The sequence below is a fragment of the Choloepus didactylus genome, chromosome 12 (genome assembly GCF_015220235.1).
Source record: "Choloepus didactylus isolate mChoDid1 chromosome 12, mChoDid1.pri, whole genome shotgun sequence".
Lineage (NCBI taxonomy): Eukaryota > Metazoa > Chordata > Mammalia > Pilosa > Megalonychidae > Choloepus > Choloepus didactylus.
The window spans coordinates 89,661,640-89,684,402 of record NC_051318.1 but is presented as its reverse complement, the minus strand read 5'-3'; the positions used below and the strand labels follow the sequence as shown (position 1 = coordinate 89,684,402).

General features: G+C 43.5%; 1 protein-coding gene across 3 annotated transcripts in view; it reads left to right on the top strand.

Annotated features, from left to right (window-relative positions):
* The window catches only part of ENOX1 (ecto-NOX disulfide-thiol exchanger 1), a 314,387-nt gene that overhangs the window by 143,579 nt on the left and 148,045 nt on the right, over positions 1–22,763 (top strand). For all 3 annotated transcript variants that reach the window (XM_037799840.1, XM_037799841.1, XM_037799842.1), the window contains 3 exons: positions 15,238–15,411; positions 16,616–16,822; positions 20,316–20,549. In XM_037799840.1, the coding sequence (XP_037655768.1) occupies positions 15,238–15,411; positions 16,616–16,822; positions 20,316–20,549 (615 nt within the window). The remainder of the gene's footprint in view (positions 1–15,237; positions 15,412–16,615; positions 16,823–20,315; positions 20,550–22,763) is intronic.

The window sequence follows — 22,763 nt, the reverse complement described above, 5'->3', positions numbered from 1 at the left end:
TGAGAGGGACTCTGCAGGACTCGTTTCTCTTCTCCACAATGGACTTCCTTGCCTCATCCACTGTGACTGTGTCAGCCATGGAACCCTTAGCCCTGGCAGCCCTCTCCTTTCATTTTAGGATGTTTTTCAATCAATGAAGATACTCTGGGTTTGCCACTTTAATTTTCTATGAAAGTTTCTGCCACTCTTGATGGGCAAAGCCCAAAGGCTTGTTTCCAACCTCTTTGCGTTCTCTAGCACCTAACTCGTGCCTTCAACACAAGTGCTTGTTGATGACAGTGAATATGTAATGAGTTTATTACAGAGTTCTTTGTTCGAGATGGTAGCAAAGATATTGAACAGAAAAGGCCTCAGGATAAAGCCCCACGAGACACTCTCGATACATTCTCCCGGTTTATTTCGGTTTCGTTTAACAAACACTTTATATCGAAAGAATCTGCTTCCCTCGTGTCTCTGTGACCCGTCACTCTGTGATGGGAGGAAGCTAAATACCTATGATTTGATTTTCAAATTCTTTTTACTGACTGACCAAATGTATTTGGGGGGGGAAAAAGTAAAGATCTGTTTTTGCTACAGTAAAAAAATAACATTATTAAATAAAGGCAAGAATGTCCAAGCTAACGCTTATATACCAGCTTTTCTGGCCAATGCAAATTCTCCATTGGGTTTGGGATAAGCAGATACAGATTAGCCAGCCCGTGTGCCCTGTCTCAGAGATGGGTCTGCACTTTTAACCTCAGCCCTCCACACCCTGGGCAATTTTGATGTAAACTCTGCCTGAAGGAGGCGAGCTGATCCAGGAAGCCTCTGAGTTAGCAAGAAGAGATAGATCAACAATCAAGCACCCAATCTTACTCTGCCTCCAATAAAGCTGTTTGACAAATACACTAAAAAAGACCGCTCTTGAAAGTGGGGCTCAGGCCCCGAGGGGCAGCCACCCTGTGAGCTGGGCGTGCATTTACAAAGTGCTGCTGTGGCCAGGTGGGCGTTGCAAAGGAAGACGACTTGCAGTTGAGCGCGTGGCCGGGCTCTCTTCGAGATGATGGCACAGATCTGGCATATACCTCCCTCATGATGCCGCCACTTTGTGATGCAACCAGCGCTGTGCTTAGGTGTGTGCACCACAGAGGACAGTTGGCGCCTAACCGGGGATCCCGACTTAGCTCTGTGGAGTCGCCAGCTCCAGCTCAGTGCCTCGCATCTTGGGGACAGCTAGTCAGTGTTCAGTGAACCAATACAGGGGCCTGGGGCAATATGGCACCCAGTTCCTCAGCTTTCCCAGCTACAGGACTCGGGGGATGACCTCAACCTGGGGAACCACCAGGTTCTGCTGAGCAGCTGGAGTATCAGGGAGAAGAAGAAAGACGCTCATTCGTATTCATTCCCTCCCTCCCTCTCCCTCCCTCTCCCTCCCCCCCTCCCTCCCTCCCTCCCTCCATCTCTCCCTCCCTCCCTCCATCTCTTCCTCCCTCCCTCCATCTCTCGGAGAGCCCTTTCATGCTTCTGTCTACTCTTTAAAGCACAATTATATGTTGAATAACATATTGAATTCTTAGCATCCAGGTGGAGCCCCAGAGGCCATTGAAAGAGAAAATCAGTCCTAACCATCCTTTACATTTGCATATTGATTTCTCATTTGTAAAATGCTGGCACCTAAATGCCCATCATGTAATTTGGCATTTGCAGTAGCAATGTGAAGTAGCCGGGGAAGGGTTTAGTCGTTCATCTGAGATGAACTCGAGGTGGATATGGAGCTAAACCCCAAATGTCGTGGCTCCCCAGTCTTGTCCCTCTGCCACGTGGCTCCCTGGGGCTGTAGACAGATGAATTGTCAGTGTGGTCTAGACACAGTGGCCCACAGACCACTGCTCCACTGATTCCAGCAAAGCAGTGGGGAAATGTCTTTAGTCTTCCAGACCTTCACTTACTCATTCACTTGTAAAGGTGGAAAAACAATCCTAGAGTGATGTAAGGAGGTCTAACTTAATAAATGACTGAAAAGGGATTTTGAAAGTAAAATATTGCGTAAAGGCTGAGTAGCAGTTCAAAACTCGATGCTTCTGAGAATGCGAGTGAGATGCAGAACCCCAAATAAAGAACAAAAGCATTCTTTAGATGTACAACTGGACAGATAATAATTTCAAATGAAATTTTGGTTGATAGTCTTTGCTTTTAACCTTGAATTCACCAAAAAATATATATATTTGGGGTATGTTTTCGTACAGGCTATTAGTTCCCTGAGATTTTAATGCTGAGCGATTGATACAGTGGAGGAAAGCACTAGCAAAACAAGTCGTTAAAAAAGCTCAAAAGTACACTGCATTCAGCCCAGAAGGCTAAATTACTTTTCAATTGCAATCCACTAGTGAAATTATTCCACCTTAGTTTACTTCTCTGTAAAATTAGCCACTGGAATGGCTCAGGATTTTACCAGAAATAACAGGCTATCAGAGAGTACAGGTTGGCATTGGAGTTTCCTAAATTAAAATGCACATCAGTTCATGAATAATTAAGCCCGGCCAGGGCCTCAGATATAACAAAGTATTTTTAAATTAAAATCTAGTCATGCCAGATTTTAATTTATTAAAAATATGTGTGTGTGTCTGTGTGTGTATGTGTAAGGCAGTTTAATTAAAAAATGTATTCATTTAGATTAATAAAATGGGATTACAAAGGCAAAAGCCTGAGTTTAAGGAGAAAGCAGATATGCCAAACATATGAATGAGCACGGTGGGTGTGATGGGGTAGAAAACCTAATCTGGCAAAAAAAAAAAAAAAAAAAAAAAAAAAAAATGGGGAAGAAATGGCTCTGAATTCACAATTCTCATTTCCAGCCTCAAAAAACTTCCTAGCTACTCAGAGGAAAAGGCTTTTTTCTAATACTAAATTCTTGGAGAAATTTTCCCAGTGGGGAAACAGCACCGCATAGCCTCCAAAGGATTTCCACCCAAAGAATTACTTCTTGAAGTTAGGAGTAATAATAAAACATTAACTTAAAAAGCAGCAAACAATTGGGATATGGCTTTTTATTTTTTCAGGAAGGACACTAAGGTAGTACCATATCATGTATACCATGTGATAGACGCATGCCTACATATATACACACAGACAAATATAATATCCACCATCAATATGATAGCTTAAATGTATTGAGTGCTTACTATGCAGCAGGTACTCTTCTAAGCACTTTACATATTTTGACTCATTTATTCCTCACAATAAACGGAGGACATGTAGGCTAGTGAGACATTTGAACCTAGGAATCACACTGCCTCTCCCTCCATCTATTGCTACATTTCTCCCTGATTTCGTTTTCTTTCCATCTTTGCCTCTATTTCTTGCCATTGTTTCCTCATTTCCATCCATAATCCCTTATTTTCTCCATCCTTATTTTTGCTTAATTGACCGTAATACGGAATTAAAGATTTCCTATAGGAGCACGCATGATCTGTTTACTTTTTAAAACAGGCTCTATTTTCCCTCTAAGTCCCCAGCTCTATACTGATCTTATTTAAAGAGACCAATTCTGTGTTCCTTCAGCCCTTTCAAACAGTAAGTTTAAATTGAAACCTACATAAACGGTTTAAAATAATATGATATGAATGTTTTCTTTGAAACTAAATATTGAATAAGTTTTTCCTTTGTTCTTATTTTAAAGTTATGAGATGTTACCTATCTCTCAGATGGCTTTGTAAACCGAAAACAAGGTTGATAAATAAAATCAAAAGGTTAGCCTCTGCATATTGCCTCAGAGAGAGGCAAGTATCAAATGGAAGAGCTTTCTAAAGACATTTGCGTGCTGTGAGATACCAGCTCTGCTATCGTGATCACTGACTTAAGCATGCTTTTATATAAATATGATGCCAGGCTATTACCCTGATTCCAGAGAAAGGAAATAACTCTATAGAGTGAGGAGGCATTGAATACCAGAAAGAAAAGTGTTGAAATAAATGATTTAATCTTTTAGCATATACTTGGAGTGTCCCACTCCTTAGAAAGATAGACAGATAAGTAGACAAATAGATATGAAAAAATTAAGGCGTCCTGCTGCTAATGTGCTTGACTGGATGACTGGATATTAAAGAACATTTCTCAAGATTCAATAGTTCTTCACTTCTCCTCTCTGTTCCTTCTGCTATGAGCTTGCCAGTTAGGACAAAGCAGAGAACATCAAGAGCCTATTCATTCCTTTCTGCCTATCATTATGTATGTTAATTTCCTAGCTGTGAAAACAAATACCATACAATAAGGTGGCTCAAGAACAGGAATTTATTCTCTCATGGTTTCAGGGGCTAGAAGGCTTTCTTCCTCCCGGGGTGGGTATCTTGGGGCTGGCTGGCAATCTCTGGGGTCCCTCGGCTTTTTCGTCACATGGCGATGCACATGGTGGCAACTTTTCCTTTCTCCTCCATGTTCCATTGACTTCTGGCTCCCTGTGGTTTCTCTCTCCATCTGACTTCCACCTTGCTTATAAAGGACTCCAGAAATCTGGATTAAAGCCCAACCTGATTCAGTGACACTTGAACTGCAGTTGCATCTTGAAGAGCTCTTATTTACAATGGGGCCACACCCATTAGAATACAGATCAAGACTATGAGCATGGCCAAACTGGGGTACACGATTCAATCCACCATATTATATATATATAACCATCCTGCTGTACAAAGACACAGAACATCAGACAGAGAGAAAATTAACCATCAGCTAATGAGATAGGGATATGAAAAGAAATTGGAAAAAGGTGATTCAGAGGCTCCAATTAGGATCTGTCTTCATGGGTGTCCTCTGAGCATCACTGGCTGCTTATAGGGCCAGGGGTAGGAGAAGGGAAGAGCGAGCAGGAGGAAGATACAGAGGCTAAAGCTTCTCAGGCTCACAAAGAAGCCTTTGCAATAATTGGATGAGAGCTACTGAGAACCTAAATTAGCAATGGGAACAAAAAAGATGATGTAGAAAACCTTTCAAAGGTAGGTGCCTTCTCAAGGGTTTGTTACATGACTGAGGTCCGTGACTGGATGGTCATCGAGGGAAGAGGGTAACCTGGAGGTTTTAAACTAGGAACTGAGAGGAAGGGTGGAAACCACTGAAAGAAATAGGCAAACCCTGAAGGCACTTAATCTGATCCAGAGTCTTTAACAGAAATGGGGTCTGAGGTATGCCCAGGAACCTGCAAATGGTTTGCTGTGAAGCACATTCAGATTCGATTCAGAGAGCTCAGTGGGGTCCCGGCTCTTTGTCCTCTTACGTCCAACCTCAGCCTTGCATCAAAGGATCCCTTGAGGCAGACACAACAAAGTTCCAGATGTAGGATTCTGTGCTTATCGTCAACATCAGACAACCAGAGAGCTTCCTAAACCAATGGCCAGACCCAGAACCATGCCTAGGGGGAAAAGATGCAGGTGAGCCCAGTTTCGTATCCTGTTCATCAAATATGTGGCTCGTGGCCAGCAGAAGATTCGTTCTCAGCAGGAAAAATGCCAAAAAGCAGGCTGGACAAAAGAAGAAACAAGGACATGGCCACAAGGCTGCTGCCAAAGCTGCCTTCATATGTACCTGCACTGTCTGTAGGGCACAGATGCCAACCCTGAGAACTTCAAGCAGCACTTTGAGAGCAAGCAGCCTAAGCCTCCACTTCCCCCAGAGCTGGCGGATGTTCAGACATAAAGTTGTTTACAGGTGAATTCTTGTCACCTTTGGCTCTTCTACTGTCTCAAACCTTGATAACAAACCTGCAGCTGCTTTCCTAACAAGCTGTTGATCAGCAAAGATAAAGGGGCTGCAGAAACACTCATTTTTATGCTGTTCCCTTTTGAGCTTCATGTGAAGGTAATAATTCTGTGTAAATGTACAGTCAACTCTGATTTGGAAATCTGAAAATCAGTCCATCCTTGTTATAATTTTTTTTACAATTACAATTGTATTGATGTTCATATTGTGTAAAATAACTCATTTAATAAAGTAGTACTTTGATTTAAAAAAAAATCGATGCAGAAGCAAGTGAGAAGGTACCAGGGATCCATGGATAGCAAATGAGCTTTTAATAAAAAGAACTGAGAGTAAACCCATGTGTTTTTCTGAGACTTGGAAATGGCCCTCAAAACTGGAAATCAACAACATAGGGTTCAGAAGAAATAAATCTTTTAGTGGGAGAGAGTCTAAGTGGATTTTCCTAAATCCTCACAAACCTGAGGGTGCAGGGACCTGATGAACATTTGGGTGAAGGTAAGGGGTGGGGGCGGCGGGAGAAGAACAGAAACAAAATCTTGGGGGAAGCGAAGTACTAACCACACAGCCAGATGGAAGAAACTGGTGAGGAGACGCTCCACCCACCAACCCCAAGCCCCAAGCACCCAGCAGGCATCTGCTGGAAAGCCCCCGGTCACCTCAGGGCAGCTAATAGTTTCACCTTCCTCTGTGGTTGAGTCTAACCTTCAGGGAGAAATTTTGTGGTGAAGTACAAGGGGTTCTACCCTTAAGAAAGAATTGTCTGGCCATTTCATAGCTACTGAGAGTCAGAGAGTGAACATTTGAGACAAGAGGAGGACATAGGAAGACAGATTTTTGAAAAATGCCATGGAAAATGCACAATCTTTTGTTTAGTTTCAAAATGTCAGCTGTAAAGTTATATAATGGCATCTTGCAGAGATGCGACATATGGGTTTTAGTTGATTGAGGTCATTCAACGTGTGTCAACTGTGTGATGTGACTGCCAGAAAGACTCACGCGATGAGATGATGTGAAGCATTAAGCACAGGCCCGGCCCAAAGCCAGGCTTCAAAAGCGTGACTATTGTTTTTCAATCATAACGTATCAAGTTAGTGAACAATACAGAGTTTGGAATTAAGAAAGGCGGAGATGGCCGCTTATCCGTTGGTCAGCTTCTCCTTGGCCTAGTTCTGGAGATAACCTTTTAAAGAGGACCTCAGGAAAGACGGATCTTTAGAGAAGGACCGTCGGTCATATGTGGAAGAACTAAAGAAAGCGAAGCCCTGAGTCTGCTCGGGCATACCTGTAAGTTATCTTCATGACTTTGACCAGTAACGGTGGGAAGAAAATTAGAGCTCTTAGTCACCCAGGAGTACAGAGTAAAGACCATGGATTTAACTACAGAATTTCGGATCCTGAGTCAATATAAGTGGAATAAATTACTTATTGTCAAAACTGTTAGAAAATGGGACAAACTGGTCTGTCTTGGGAGGTTTCTTAATTTCCTGGCTGCTGTGACAGACACCACACACTGCTTGGCTTAAACAATAGTAATTTAGCATCTCACAGCTTGTGGGGCTGGAAGTCCAACGTCGTGGTATCATCAGGCCGTGCTTTCTCCCGGAGTCGTGTGATGGCTTGCCAGCAATCCTTGGCGGGTAAATGCATCTCTGACTCCATCACATGGTGCTCTTTCTCTCCTCCTTTGGCTTCTCCTTAGGTTTCTATGTGCGCATCCAAATTTCTTCTACATATAAGGACTCAGCCATATAGGGTTAAGGCCCACCCTCACTCAACTTGGCCTCACCTTAACTAATCACATCTTCAAAGCTCCTGTTTACAAATGGGTTCACACACACAGGACTGAAGGTTAGGACCTGGGCATGTCTTTGTGGAGGACCCTTGGGCTTATACCCCCAGGAAGCAGTGATTGCTCTGTCTCTAGAGGTATCTCCCATGAAGGCAGGGTGGAGAGATCCTGGAGAATTCAAATGCACAGTAATGAAGCAGCAAGACTCTTGATTCTAATTCCAGCTCCATTCTTAACTAGTTATGTAATTTCGGTCAAATCACTTAATCTCCCTGGGCCTCAATTTTCCCATCTATAAACCAGGAGGGTAGGACTTGGTAAGCCCAATTGTCTTCCAGCTTTGAAATTTTATGATCTTTGGTAATGTCCGGTGTCCTCTGCATTCTGGTCAAAGCAAACCCCTCCAAGCCTGATGGCCATGAGCCAGCATGATTTTTATGCCTCAGCTGTGAGGCCCGTGGTGCCTGAAGAGTGTTCCAGTAAGTTCAGGAGCCGTCTAACAGCTTACTTTGAGTGTGACACAGTTCAGGCCTCTTACAGAAACTGCTCTGGTGTAGAATTCACATCACCTGACCCCCCTGTGAGTGAATTTCACAAAACCTTTGATAGACTTTTACCTCCTGTTCATTCAAAACACATTTGGTTTTCAAGGGCATTCTCTGTGCATAGGTTTCTGGAAAGATCTGACAGACTGCTTTTAGCCATCAGTTCTCTGCTTTGGTCAGAAGTTTTGAAATTCTCTTCATTTTGTGTCATGTCATATTTTCAAACACAGACAAAATCTCCTCACCCAAGCCAACCGTGCCTCAAATAGCTGTTGACAGCTGCATTCCTCCATTCTGCTAGCATTACATCCCCAATCAAAGGAGACTGGATGAGGATGGAATGAGGTCTTTGTTTATGAAATTTGCACAGCGGGGCTCCAGGAGCTCAACTGGATATACATCTTGGGTTTAAATGGAAAACACATCTCTCTGCCTTTGGATCTCTCTGGAAAGATCACAAAAGCATTTTCAAGTTTATTTTCTTGAAGATTCTCCTTGTAGGCATTCACTTATCTTAGAAAGTACACTATTATGTTAACTTATCTATCTACTATGTGGTTGATTTGTTCTGAACAAATCTGTAGCAATCTTCAGTGATTCTTGTTTGTTTATTTGTTTTTATGAAGAGAAAACCTAAGAGCAATTCTGCCTCCAAGGGATTGGTTTTGAACATTTCTTCTAAGAGAACACTTAGAAATATCTTTGTGTTTATGATCTCAAGTAAATATATTTAGGAGATACCTTTTTAACGAGTCCATTGCATGTATAGACGTCATGCTTTTTAAGACTCAGGTCAGATGTCAACCCCTTAGGATACCTTCTCTGACACTACCCCTTCCCCCTTTTCTGTTTGGAAAGTACTCCATATTTAATGTCTCACCACAGTTATCTAACTGTATTTGACATTTTCTGTTTCGCTGTTTCTGCCACTGGATAGTTGTCCCCATGAAGCAGGGACTCATGTCTTATAATGTCTTTGCTTGCATAGTACTTAAAGAAATATCTGACCCTTGGTAGATAACATGTTTTGTCAAATGAAGCACTCCATCGCCATCTTCATGATCCTTTATATAATGTTGCATTATATGGATTATACATATAAATATGTATTTATTAATGCGGTATATAATTGTTAACATTTATTGGGTCCTTACCATGTACTGGACACCATGCTAAACATTTTTGGATCCCATTTAATCCTCATGAGAACATTCAAAAGCAGATATTCATATCCCCATTTTACAGATATGGTAAAAAGAGGCTTAGAAAGATTAAGTTCCCTGAACTCACACAGCCAGTGTGTGGGAAACCCAGGACCTGACCTCAGGTATATTTGGTTGCAGACTTGGGCTCTTAATACTTCGATATTCCACTTTCACACAGATTGTCTTACTTGATACACCCATTTTGTGTGGGCAGATCTGGTATTTGTTTTCACCCTTCAAACATATTGAAACCCAGAGACGTTGAGAGGCCAATCGGCTTTAAGGCTACCTGCCTTTTTAAAAACTACTTCTCCTTTGTCACTCACAAAAGGATTTTTAAGAATTTTTGACAAGGAGGAGAACATGGAATGAAAAAAGCAGGACTGTAATAGTTCACGAACTTAGCTGGCATTATAAAAGAGCAGGGCTTGTCAATTGCAGCTGGACCCTGGTCTAAGAAACTGGGATTGTCTCCATCCTAAACTGCCAGTGAACAGATTGTCCTCATTTATCATGCGGCTTCTCTGTAGATTGCAAAAAGATCATATTTTAAGTCAATGGGTCTTCTAGACAAAGGAGAGTTGCTGGGGCATGTTTATCAGAGCCCCTGCTGCCCGTCCCTCTACCCTGCAGAAGTCTTGAGATCCAGCCCCCACCCCACAGCCTCTCCCTGGTCTTATGGTCCCATTGGCCTCAGGCCGAGGACTGGGGCCCTAGAGGCCTGCTGTCTGGGATCCAGCATCCAGCCAGGCTGGCTGCTGTCGGGTTCTGACCTGAGCCCAGGTCTGCTGACTGGGAATCTGCTTCAGTTCTGCTGTCTAGACCCCTGTCTTGCTTCTCCAGCCTGGGTCCTGGTGTGGGCAACCTGCCTGACTCCAAGTATTTATCTTGACCTTATCTTGTTGCTGAAGCCTTGGTAGGCCAGTTCAAAAGTGTTGTGGACCCCAGAAGAGCCATGATCTTTTAACCCAGTCTTGTTGGGTGGAACATTTTGATTGTTTCCATGCAGACGTGACTCACCCAACTGTGAGTGAGACCTTTGATTGAATTATTTTCCTGGAGGTGTGGGTCCCCACTGGAGTCCTTAAGAGGGCTCAAGAGCTGACACAGACGTTGACGCTTGGAGACACTTGGAGATGCTTGGAGATGCAATCAGAAAGACGTTTGGAGATGCTAAGCCCAGAGTTTTCCCTGGAGAAGGTGAGAGGACCCCCAGACACTTAGAGATAAATGCCCTGGGAGAAAGAGGCAGGGATGCAGAGGAACTGAGAGACAGGAGTGAAGACAGAAGCCCAGAAACAATTTGAACTGAGAGACAGGAGTGAAGACAAGCCCAGAAACAATTTGGAGAAAGCCATTTTTGAACCACAACCCAGGAGCAAAGGACTGGCAGACACCAGCCACATGCCTTTCCAGCTGACAGAAGTGTTCCAGATGCCATCAGCCATTCTTCATTGAAGGTATCCTCTTGTTGATGCCTTAGTTCAGACACTTTTACGGCCTTAGAACTGTAAATTTGTAACCTAATAAATCCTCTTTATAAAAGCCAGTCCATTTCTGGTGTTTTGCATAATGGCAGCAGTAGCAAACCAGGATACCTGGTCTAGTGGGGTCCCCCTGGAGACCAGAATCTGAGCCCTGGCCCGGGGTGGGGAGGGCCCTGTGAGCTTTGGGCAGAGACCCCAGTACCGCCAGCCTACTGACAATCTCTGGGCTCAGCAGTTTTGTCAGCACACCCTGGGGCTAGTGCTAGACTTGCAGCGCTACCATTTGACCTGATTCCCATCATTTCCTTGGAATGCCACATTTAGCCTTCTGGGCTGGACTTGTTCCTGGCACTGACCACTTATCTCCATCCTCTCAGTCCCAGCACAGCATCCATGTCCACTGCGGACCTAGTTACGTCCAGCCTGGACTGGAAATAGGCCCCTGTTGTCTTTCTTTCCAACAGGACAGAGTTCTCGCCTTAAATATGAGACTCTCGACTGAGGTACTGACCGACTGAGAAGGGCAGCAGACAGAGAGAAAAGAAGGATCATGTGAGCAGCACGGGCTCCACAGCCACCTCTGGCCTGGCGGGGCACGCGCCTGACCTTCAGTGCCCCGTTCCAATCAGGACAAAGCCAAACTTCACCACCTTGATTGCCAAGATCCCTTCTGATCTGGATCTGACTCCCATGGCCCCTCAGGACATCCGTGGCCACATTATCGCATGCCTACCATGCTGTAGCCAGGGAAAATTATTTGGGATTCCCAGGGCTCTCTCCTGGGGCCTCTTCCTGGACTGCTCTTTTTGTCCTTTGAGCCTTCAGCTTGCATTTCTCAGCTCTTCTGCTGAGATTGGTGCCTGTCCTTTATGCTGTCCTCAGACCCTGTGGTTTTCCCAGGTTGGGGACTAATTACAGTTATCTCTGTAACTCCAGATCCCAGCAATCTATATGCCCAGTAAATGTTGAATAGATGAATGAATGAATGAATGAACGAACGAACGAATGAACTCCACTGCCATGCCTCTAAAATCCTAGCCACAAAATCCCACCTACCCCTCAAGAAAAAAAAATCCTCATCTAATTTATGAAACACTGCATTATGAGTCAGTAAACAGGATTTTTGCTTTCGTTTTTGTCCTGTCCATTTAGGAAAAGGCAAGCAAAAGAAACATTTTCTGAGCCATGGCCCTGTCAGCCACTGTGCTGGGAGCTGGCGATACAGGGAGGAGTTTGATGCGGCTACAGTATTTGAAATAAATTACACTTTCCCTCGTATAAGTACAGTTTCTAAAAGAAAATTTTACTGTATACTTAATCAGATTCTTTCTTGCTGTGATTTAGGCTTTCTTCCTCATTTCCCTCAGCGAAATTCTAACTCATTATCTCCAAAGTTCACAGGGGCAGCTCTTCTAAGCAAGATAGAGTTGACGTTCTCTGCTCACCTTTGTCTTGTGCATATGTCTTTTTCAGACTTCCAAAGTTTGTGCATTTGCGTTAATGAGTTGGCACATAACAGGTTCCTATACTGGCTGAGAAAACAATTTCCTTCTGTTCATATATTGTTAAAATGTAATGGGTTCTTATATTTTTAAAAGGCCTAATCCTTTCCCACTTCCTCCTCTCAAATACTGAATCTCAGATCCTTTGAAGTCCAATATAATTTAAGTGTTAATTCCCTTCTAAGCTCTTTTCAAGCTACTGTACTCACCATGCAAATTTCATTAAACCCCATAGTCTTCTCATACTGATGTCTCAAAAGAAGCAAAGTAACTTTTACTGTATATTAAGATATTTTGCTGAAGAGTGGTGTGTTTTGTCCCCATTTCTGGAGATGTATTTATTTGGCCTTCTGAAAGAAAACAAAAGTCCCTTACAACTAAATGGGAATCCAAGGCACTGGGCTTCTCGTCTCATTTGTGGGAAACATCTGCTGGTTATAATTCTCAGGGCTCTCATTGCAGGGTTTTCAGTTCTGGGCTATTTCAGCCTTAAATCATCCTGGGTTGGCAAACAGTAAGTGAAGGCCAGGCCAGAAAAGAAACAGATGAATTCTATGTACAGAATGAGATTAAATAAAAGCATAAGCATGCCAATATTCCCACTGCCAATACTTCTGTTTCTAATATATTGACCTTGGGAGCCAGTGTTGAAACCATTCTGCTCTGGAACTTCTCTATGAGAATTGGCATCTGGCTCAGTAGCACCAATCTTGATTTTTTTTTTTTTTTTTTTTTTTTTTTTTAATTTTTAGAAGTTGCAGTATATGAAGTCACCAGTAGTGACATGTATAAGGTGAATAATCAAGTTGAATCATTCTAGGTGAAAACTTTGGAAGAGTCAAAGAGACATGTCTACATACGGAGCCAGAGACCCAGGTTCTGCTTCTGCCCCTGCCGTTTGTTGGCACTATGACCTGGAAATTTTTTTAATTCAGTTTTATTGAGATATAGTCACATTTCACCCAGTCAGCCATGGTATACAATCAGCTGTTCACGGTACCATCATATAGTTGTGCATTCATCACCCCAATCTATTTTTGAACATTTTCCTTATACCAGAGAGAATAAAAATAAGAATAAAAAATAAAAGTAAAAAGAACACCCAAATCACTCCCCTCCCATCCCACCCTATTTTTCATTTAGTTTTGTCCACATTTTTCTACTCATCCATCCATACATTGGATAGAGAGTGTGAGCCACAAGGTTTTCACAATCACACTGTGTGACCTGAAAATTTTAACCTAACTGCTTTAAGCTCCTGTCTCTTTAAATGGGAATAAGACTTATGAAACTTTATGAAGATTAAATAAATTAACCTGTGTTTGAGTCTGGTCTCTGTCACTTCCAGACTTCTAGTCTTCTGTATGTCACTTTGCTTTGGGCTATATCAGTCCCAAATCTAGGACTCCTGGAAAGCTAGTGCTCCAAGAAATATTCCAGTCAAATGATCCCTAATTAGAGATGAAGAAATGGAGAACCGTAATTTAGAAGTGCCTAGATTGTTGAGGTGACAACTCTGTAAAATAATGCTTACTTGGCATTTGCATTTATTTTATTTTATATTTTTGGGGGGGTAAAAAAAGCCTCATTTTCCTAAAGGCAGTAAAAATCTGACATGCTATCAAATTTAATGGATTTTCTAATAAATGGGACAGCAGTCCTGGGGAGGTTACAGATCAGCCCTGCTTATTCTGTTCAACCTAGAAAAGTCAAGATGGCCAAGGTAGCTGGAGGAGTGCTATAAAGCTCCTCCCAGAAAGGGAAGCTTTTTGCAGGACCTTCTGCATCCTCTGACGTTTCCTCATAAGCCAAGGATGTAGTTCTCTCTCGCTGCTCCTGCCTCTGGGCTGAGCTACCTTTCCCACAGGTAAGCAGTGAGCGAGGCCACGCACCGGGCTAAGGCACAGAGGTAGACAGGAATGAAAAAAGGAGAGGAGGTGGAGGCTGCAGGAGTGGAGGAAGAACTGGAAAGAGCCTCAAGAGCCACGATGAGGAGGGAGGAAAAGACCAGCGAGTATGAAAAGAGAGGAGTAGGGCAGGGTTGCTGGCTCTCTGCTGTCGGTTGTCTTCGTGGGAACATTATTGCCTCTGCAAAGTCTTAGGAACTCAGTGCAGTATTTCAACAGTCCCTGCTCTTAGAAAGGTCTCACTTACAGGAAAAATAAATCTCTGGATATCACCTTTGAAATCACTTGCTTCATTATCACACTAAAAATAAATAAATTAATAAATATCAGCATTTATACTGGAAAAGCTATGCTTTTTTGCTCCCTGCCATTTTTGAGTTCTGCTTTTATATAGGGGATGAAGGTTTCAGAAGGGTAGCTCAATTGTGCGTTGACTGAATTATAGGAAGAAAGTGTGATTTTCCGACAATTCAGAAATACATATATAGCCAGTTTTATGCCCGCTCTTACCTAACCCAACCAAAGCCATTAGACTCACTCACTGTTTTTTCTCTTCCTGAGGGAAACGGGCTGGGTGGGATCTGAAAGCATCACATAGGCACATAAAATTTGAATGCTCTTAAATCTAGGTCAGTTGGGTATGAAAGCTCTTTTGCTAAAACCAGCTTGCCAGTGAGATTCACAGGGCACTTCCATGTTAAATGATCTTCTTCCCACATTCTTGGTCATAAGGCAGTGTAAACAGTACACTGATGTTAAGAAACAGAAAATTGCATTCACAATAATAGCAACACTTCATGGTGCATGGTTTTACACTTTCATATGCTGTGTTCTGTTCTGCCATATTAATATTTTAAGTAATATAATTTCCCTTATGTGGAGTTATAGACACATTCTTCTATTTTCCCTTTACCCTCCTGGAATGACTTTTAGTAATGCTACGTCTTCTGCCAAGAGAAGTTCTGGAAAAGTAGAAAGCATAAAGTCTAATAATCTTTGCAGGAGAACAGTGAAAACAACAATGGAAATTGATTCGAGATCCTCCAGCCAAGCTGTTCTCTTCTGTATTTTCCAGACTCAATCTGTGTCCCAGGCTTTGACCCCAGCCTCAACATGATGACTGGAATCACCCCCATTAACCCGATGATACCGGGACTGGGGCTCGTCCCACCCCCACCCCCAACAGAAGTGGCCGTCGTCAAAGAAATAATCCACTGCAAAAGCTGTACCCTCTTCCCTCAAAATCCAAGTAAGTGACACCTGTGAGAAATATTTGCTCTTCATTTAAAAAAAATTTTTTTAAGTAGCATCACATTCGTGTTCAGATGTGACTCTCAAATTCTACCACCTAGTTATACAGAGTGGGCATCCTTCCTAGAGAGGCCTGTGTCCCTCAATTAGAACAAATACAGAAGGACGTGTCCATGTGTCCATGCAGGGACTGAGTTGACACAGTGCAGCCAGTACATGAGATTGGGGGATGCACATCCACCGTGAGCGCCCACATCAAAGTCTAGCATTTGCTGCCAAACACAGTGTGAAATACGTGAGCACATTCATCCATCTTTACAAATGTGAGAGAAAAACTCCAAAATGTCTTTTGCTAGATGGAAAATGGAATTAATTTAGCAGTTAGCAATTTCGGAGAGAGCCTGCATCTCAGAGTGTCTGGACCAAGTTGCATCTGAGTGAAGGAAATTTTTGAGGAGGTAAATAGGTCAGAAATGTTGTTGTTTTTTTTTTTTTTTTAAATTAACTTCAGATACTAAGTTTATGGGCTTAAATAACTTAATTTTTTATTATTCATATTAATCAGTGTTGCCTGATTTAAGTGGACTTTTCAGGAAATTGCTTCAGTAATCTACATATAAACTAGGTAAAATGTTGTGACCGTGTACATTTTATCTTTTTTATACAGCCGCCCCCAAATTTAATAGTTTGCTCATTTAAATGTGAATGATAAAAAAGTGTTTTTTTCCAAGCCGGGTGTTTCACAGCCCAGTTAAGTACTGTGCTTCTTATTAGGTTATGCTTCCTGTGTTCTGCCTTGCCGCTCCATTATCTAGCAACAGGACAAAGCAGATAACGAGCCGAGGTTTTTCATCATGTTGTCATTTCATCGTGTCTTATACTTTTCGAAGTTTTCCTCTCCATTTGCTGGGCTTCTGTATCACGAAGGAGAAATGAAATTATGCAAACATTTGCTTTATCTTTGGTTCACGAGTAAGCATAGCCACTCCGTGTAGAAATGAACACAGAAAGTAAAGGTTGGGAGGAGGGGAGAGGAACTTAAAAACAAGACAGCTGAAGATAAATGTGAAGTTGGTACAGAAATTTATCACTGCTTACTCTGGAAAAAGTTCCTCTGCAAGCTTTGCTTTTGCCAGCTGAACCAGAAAGAGAGAGCAAGTACATAAAAGACAAAAATCCCTCTGTTTTGTTGTGATTTCTAGATCTTCCACCTCCTTCCACAAGAGAACGACCTCCTGGGTGTAAGACTGTGTTTGTCGGAGGATTACCAGAAAATGCGACTGAGGAGATTATTCAAGAAGTCTTTGAGCAGTGCGGTGATATCACGGCAATTCGGAAAAGCAAGAAGAATTTTTGTCACATTCGCTTTGCAGAGGAATTCATGGTTGATAAAGCCATTTACCTTTCTGGTACTTTGCATTGTGCATAAGTGTTTTTTTTTTTTTTTTTTTAGGCATTTTGTTATATCTTGTGATGCTAATATGAGCTTATTCCCTTCTGCCTTATTGCACAATGAAGTTCTCACAGTTAGGGGGTGGAAAAGGAAGAACCCTGCCTTTTTCTTGGCCGCCAGAAGTTCTGTGTTAAGTCTGTGAACTTACCTCGCTGCAGGAACCATTTCCCTCCATCGGGTCTTTAGGAATTCCATCTAATTTCTAATTAATGTTCTCAAGTGCTTATTAGATGAAAAGCAATATTATGAGTACCGAGGACCATTATTATTATTGGATGTAATCCTCTGGGGGAGTAAAGTACTCTCTCAGAATAATTTCAGTTTTTCAGAAGTGGTTTCACTTTCTAGGCATCAGATCAGTTCCTTGCAGGAAACAGTCCATGGGGCCTAAGGTGAGGTCTGATGTCATTGCCCATGATTCTTACTTCCTTGGTGTCAATTGTTACAGGGGATTTTTTTCAGATGTTGAAATTATACCTAATGCCACCTTCCTCTCTCTGTGAGTTGGAGCAAATGCAGGGAGTCTACCAACAAGGCCTTTGCCAAATCTAAGAATTAGCAGGCTGGCACTGTTACGTGGCTTTAGAAGGACGTGTTTTTTGATTTGACTCCTTGCCAGTCACTCGCTCCCTCCGTGTGCATTTTTCAATCTGTCACTCTCTGCTCACCACTGCCTATTTCTGAAGCAAAGCTAATGGGGGGAGGTGGGAAAACAACAGGAAAATACAAAGCAGCACACCTGAACATCACTGCCAGGTTTCACTTAATCTCTGCAGCCAGCCCCTATTGCCATGAAATTCTTTTGCAAATCCCAGAAGCCTTGAGGTTATGCCAGCACCATGGAGATTTTCCTGAGCTAGATAATAATCTGGAGAACTTAAAAACTCTTACGCCAATAAAATCTTAGAAGTGAAAAAAAAAAAAAAAAATCTGTACGCATTCCAAAATGGAGAAGGAAAAGGGAGAGGAAACGAAACACAGAATGAAAACATTTTGCAGCATGCAAGCAGCCACGTGTTACCTTTTGTCTGTTCCTGAGCTGTATGTAGCCTCTATCAGACATCAAGCATCCTGCTGAGGGGCACAGCTCAACAATTTGGGTGCATCGGCAAGATATTAACCTCCCTCGGAGCCTCTGTTTTTGCATCTGCAAAATGGAGCTGGTTACAGTACTACCACATAGGATTGTTGAGAGGAATAAGTGAAATAATGCATATTCGGTGCTTGGCAGGCACCTGCAACATTGGAACTGTTCAGGAAGTGGTGGTTTTTAACCCGGATCTCCTGCCAATAATAAAGAAACCCTGATTCTGTTTCTCAGGAACCCCACACTGGAGACCTGCATTCTAATCAAGGGATCTGCCAAAAAAGCTGTTACTTTGCCCCACCTAATTAACTAAGAGTGTTAGTATAGATCAGAAGTCCTTTTCAGCACTGACATACCACTATGTTTAGGTCCAATCAGAAAACCCCATTACACATTGCCAAAGAGGAACAGACTCAGATTTAGGCATAAGAAAGGTATTCATTTATTTCTGTCTTGATGCTATCTCTGCTTCTCCCAGCCCCAACCCAGGTCATGTTTCTTTCAGTGTGCTCCACCCTCTTTGCAGCAGGAGTCGTGGACAGCCAGTGCCTGACCCCAGGCCTCCCTGCCTGGGCACAGTGTGGTGGCCGCCAGCCCTGCCTCGGCCACCCTGCGAGCCCCCAGTGCAGATCCAAAAGGCCCATCCATTAGGGAGGCAGGCAGGGTGCAAGGCTGCCCTTCTGCATGTGAGCTCCTGCCAGCCCAGGTCCAGCTGGAAGGCCTGTCTAATTTTAGGAGGGCTTTTGCTGGAAGCCAAGCTGATTTTAGACACGGCCTCATCAGGGTCTCTTTTTAAGGCCCTAATGAGGATGTTTTGGTTTAAGAGAGGGTTGCTTTTGGAACCAGGATGTTTCAAAAGTGACCCTCTGTATGTGAGCTGGGGGAAGTTGCTTGGCGTGTCAGGACAGCTGACAAGTGTCTGCCATCCTGCCTGCCTGGCCATTACATATATATAATTTGGGATGTTTACATGGCCCACAGCCGAGATACATTTTGCTGTAGCATTAGTTCTGCTCATCTCTGATTGGATGCATGTGTTTTTGACAGGTACTGCTGTGTCTTCCCATTTTTAGCTCAGGCAGGGGAAACCTAGAAGCAAGAAGGTTTCAGGGGCATAGCAAGAATCAAATGTGAGATGGGTGCCTCATTTGTAACTTTTCAAAGGTGTGAAGTGCTCTGCTGGGGAGAAATCAGCCTCTCTGGGGGGATTTTCAGATGAGTTTCAACCCCAAATACTATGATAATCCCTTGAAATCTGCCATGACACCTTGAACATCCGTAAGGGGCAGCCTAGAATTTTGCAGTTGTGCCTCATTTGCAAAGCCCCTGCACAGCACAGTGCTCGTTTTGCTGTCTCTGCTGGCAGGCCCTGACAGCTCTGCCTCTGCTGGGACCTGAACTTACGTTTGCAAAATCCGAGTTACCCCACACCGAAGAGCAACCTCAAAGCCAACTCTTCTGCATTTGAAGTTAGGCTGCCTGGCTGGTTTCAGTTCTGTTTGTGTTGATCTCTGAGATCAAGTTTCTGCTGATAATCTTTAGAAGTTGGGTGGCTCATGATAAATCCCCCAAAGAGTTCCAGGCCCTTTTTTTTTCGGTCTGGCTCTGGCTCTTGCATGGGGCTCCTGTGATTTTCAAAAGATTGTGCGTACCGCGTGTGTGGTGCTGCATGCCAGATGATGTGCCGCAAGGGAGTTAGCAGTGAGACCTCTCAATGGAAGGTAAAATACCCTCCTCTGTGCCTGCAGAGGGGAAGTGGAAATAAAACAGCAGTGCAAAACTGCTTTTGTGATTATGGCCCTTGCAGCTGCTGAAAAAGAATCGAGCAGGGGACTGAAGCTTCATCCCGGGAGCGAGGTATTGTAGAATTTACTTGGTGGAGCTCTTTAAATATCATAAATAGACTTTGTTTATTCCTACTTTTTATAAAATAGAAGTTGAGAGAGCTTATATGAAAAGAGCTACAGTAAATCAAAAATATAAAATCAAGGCCATAAAAAAGGTGGGAGGGGAAATGCTGCATGCCAGATTTGTTTCTGAGCTTCCTGGAAGCCAGAGGGAAGAAGGAATCATGGTTAGAGCTCCAGTTCTTGAGATTGTTCTCTGTTGTCAGTGGTGGTTTGAAAGAGGGGTAGGTGACCCTCTCTAAGGTGTGTTCTATCTCCAAATCTGCTATAGGCTTACCTTAGCGGTGCTTCAGGATTGCTAAGGAAAAGGATACCTGCTTCCCACCTCCTACAGGAAGGATTTCTGTCATGAGGGCAAAGAAATAAGTGAGAGCTCACCCAACACACTGAAGGGCCTGGGCCAACTGTGTGTTCAGAATCTGTTGGGGGGTGACGAGCCTTTCCCTCGGTTTCAGGTTACCGGATGCGCTTAGGGTCTAGCACGGACAAAAAGGATTCAGGCCGCCTGCACGTGGATTTTGCCCAGGCCAGAGATGACTTCTATGAGTGGGAGTGCAAGCAGAGGATGCGCGCCCGGGAGGAGCGGCACCGGCGCAAGCTGGAGGAGGACCGGCTCCGGCCCCCCTCCCCGCCGGCCATAATGCACTACTCGGAGCACGAAGCCGCTTTGCTGGCCGAAAAGCTGAAAGGTACGTGGCAACGCGGGCCGGCTCTGTTTCCCTAGCGCGAGCCATTCCCTGCTAAAGTAGAGACGTGGTGATCCCCAAATGCGGAGGGCCTGCGGGTTTCCCTCATCCCTTCTTCAGCCGATAGCATATGAGCAAGGCTCACCTGGAAGCAGGAGAGAGCAGCGGAGCTCGGCACTTGCCATCCTGCCTGGGGCAAGCACCGCCCCTTCCTAGACTCACCTGTGTTCTGCATGTACCTGTGGACATAACTCATTGGTGAGGGGCAGAGGGGCAGTGGCACTAACCCCAAAGTAGGTTATTATCTTCTAGCCCAGTGTTTGATGAGCCAGACAAACGTCTTGGAGCTCTGTAAAGAGTTTGCACAACCATCAAACAAAGCTTTACTTAACACGTTTCAGACTCTGTACTAGGTCCATGGAGGATGGGAAAGAAACACCAGCTGGGGTTTCTGTCCCCAGAGACTGAATTGCCAGGCCACTTCTAACACCTATAGGATAACCAGCGGTAGAAGAGAGTGTATTTCATTCCCTCCAGTGTTTGCTGAGCCCCTCGTCTGTGCTTGATGCCATGGGAGATAAAGACGTATGTGGGGTTTGGTGCCTGCCCCCAGTAAAGGACAGTGATGAATGGGGAGGACCCTGATCATGAAGTTAGAGAGAGATCTGATTTCCATTCTCTTATTGACAAAAGTTGCCTGGCCTGATCCATATCTGCACATTTTTCAGGCAAATGATGGTTAGACTGTACATGGTTCATCGGGCTCTGGGATGATGATTACTTGAGAGAACACAGGTAAAGCCCATCACTGTTGCTGGCCACATGCTGGTGTCTAAAACTAAACAATTAACTGGAGTCCAAAGCCGAATGGCAGGTTTGCCAACCAAGTTAGGAGCAACATGCCTTCGAAACTCAGGGGTGATCGAGAGTAAGGTTGGTGAGAATCTTCATAGAGGAGGCAGGTTTTGAACTTTGCAGGATAAACCGGATTTTTTTCCAGGAGAAGAAGGGGCATGAAAACATTCTAAGCAGAGGCTAGAATAAAGGAATAAAGGAATAAGACAAGGAAGCAGGGAGGGACTTGGCACAGGCAGAGAAGGGTAAGTCCTCTGCTCCAAGGGACACGAGAACTGTTTGGAAGTTTACAGAGCCGGGTGAAGCTGAAAAGGTAGTCTGGGGGGCAGGAGGTGGAGCCCCGAAGGTTGCTGCTGGATTTGGGATGTATTCCATTAGCTTGGCAGAAATCATTAAAGATTCCTGATGAGGGGAAAGATGTGATTAATCTTTTGAGTGTTTTAGGGTATACCTAGCATACTGCTGGCAATGTGTGAAGTGGAGTGGATGATTTTAGTAAAGGAAATTTGTGAAAAGCTGCCCAAAACCTATTTTTGAAAGATAAGAAATTGATATTCTAGGTCTTTAAAATAAAAAAAAAAAAGGCTGCACTTCCTGCCCCACCCCCTGTCCGGTCTTGGGAACCCCCTCCTCAACCGCCACAGTTGGCAACTGAAATGGCCCCATTGCACCAGAGACTGCTTGCTGCTGGTGCTCCTGAGGCAGGATATGCTGCTTGAGAAGGGGTGTCTTATAGATGTAAATACTTATAGGCGCAGCTGTCCCTTTAAGAAAAAAAAATGATAATAATATAAATACAGACATTTTCTTAACTTTCCATTCAGCTGAGAAACCATAAAGAGTGCCTTGGATGAAAAAGAGCAAAGTTCTCAAGCAGGAATGCTAATTGGAACAAATTATTTTTTTCTTTATTGTCACACAGTGTGATGGGTGGACTCAGCTTATGATCTGCACAGACCCAGCGGTATTCAGTCTTGCCTCAATCTGGGAGTGACAAAATCTAGCGCATTGGTTCTGTGACCTCATGCAGGAATCTCACAAGAGTCTGGCATCTACATTATGTTATTTTTAAGAAACCAGCACTGAAATGTCTATGTGTATAAGAGATGCACAGCATTTACCTCTCCTTTTAGAGGATAGCAGATTGGGATGTCAATTTGGTAAAGCAATTCGCAAGCCTTGCCATTTCAAAAATTTATATTTATATAGATGAGTATAATTTGCAGGATTCAGAAGCTGCACCTTTGCCAAGTATGATGCGATCCCTTGAGGAGAGAACAGATTGGAAATTTTAATAGATGGCAGTTACAGTAGAATGAACTAGCTGGAGATACATCTCAGGGAAGAGTCAGGTAATATCAA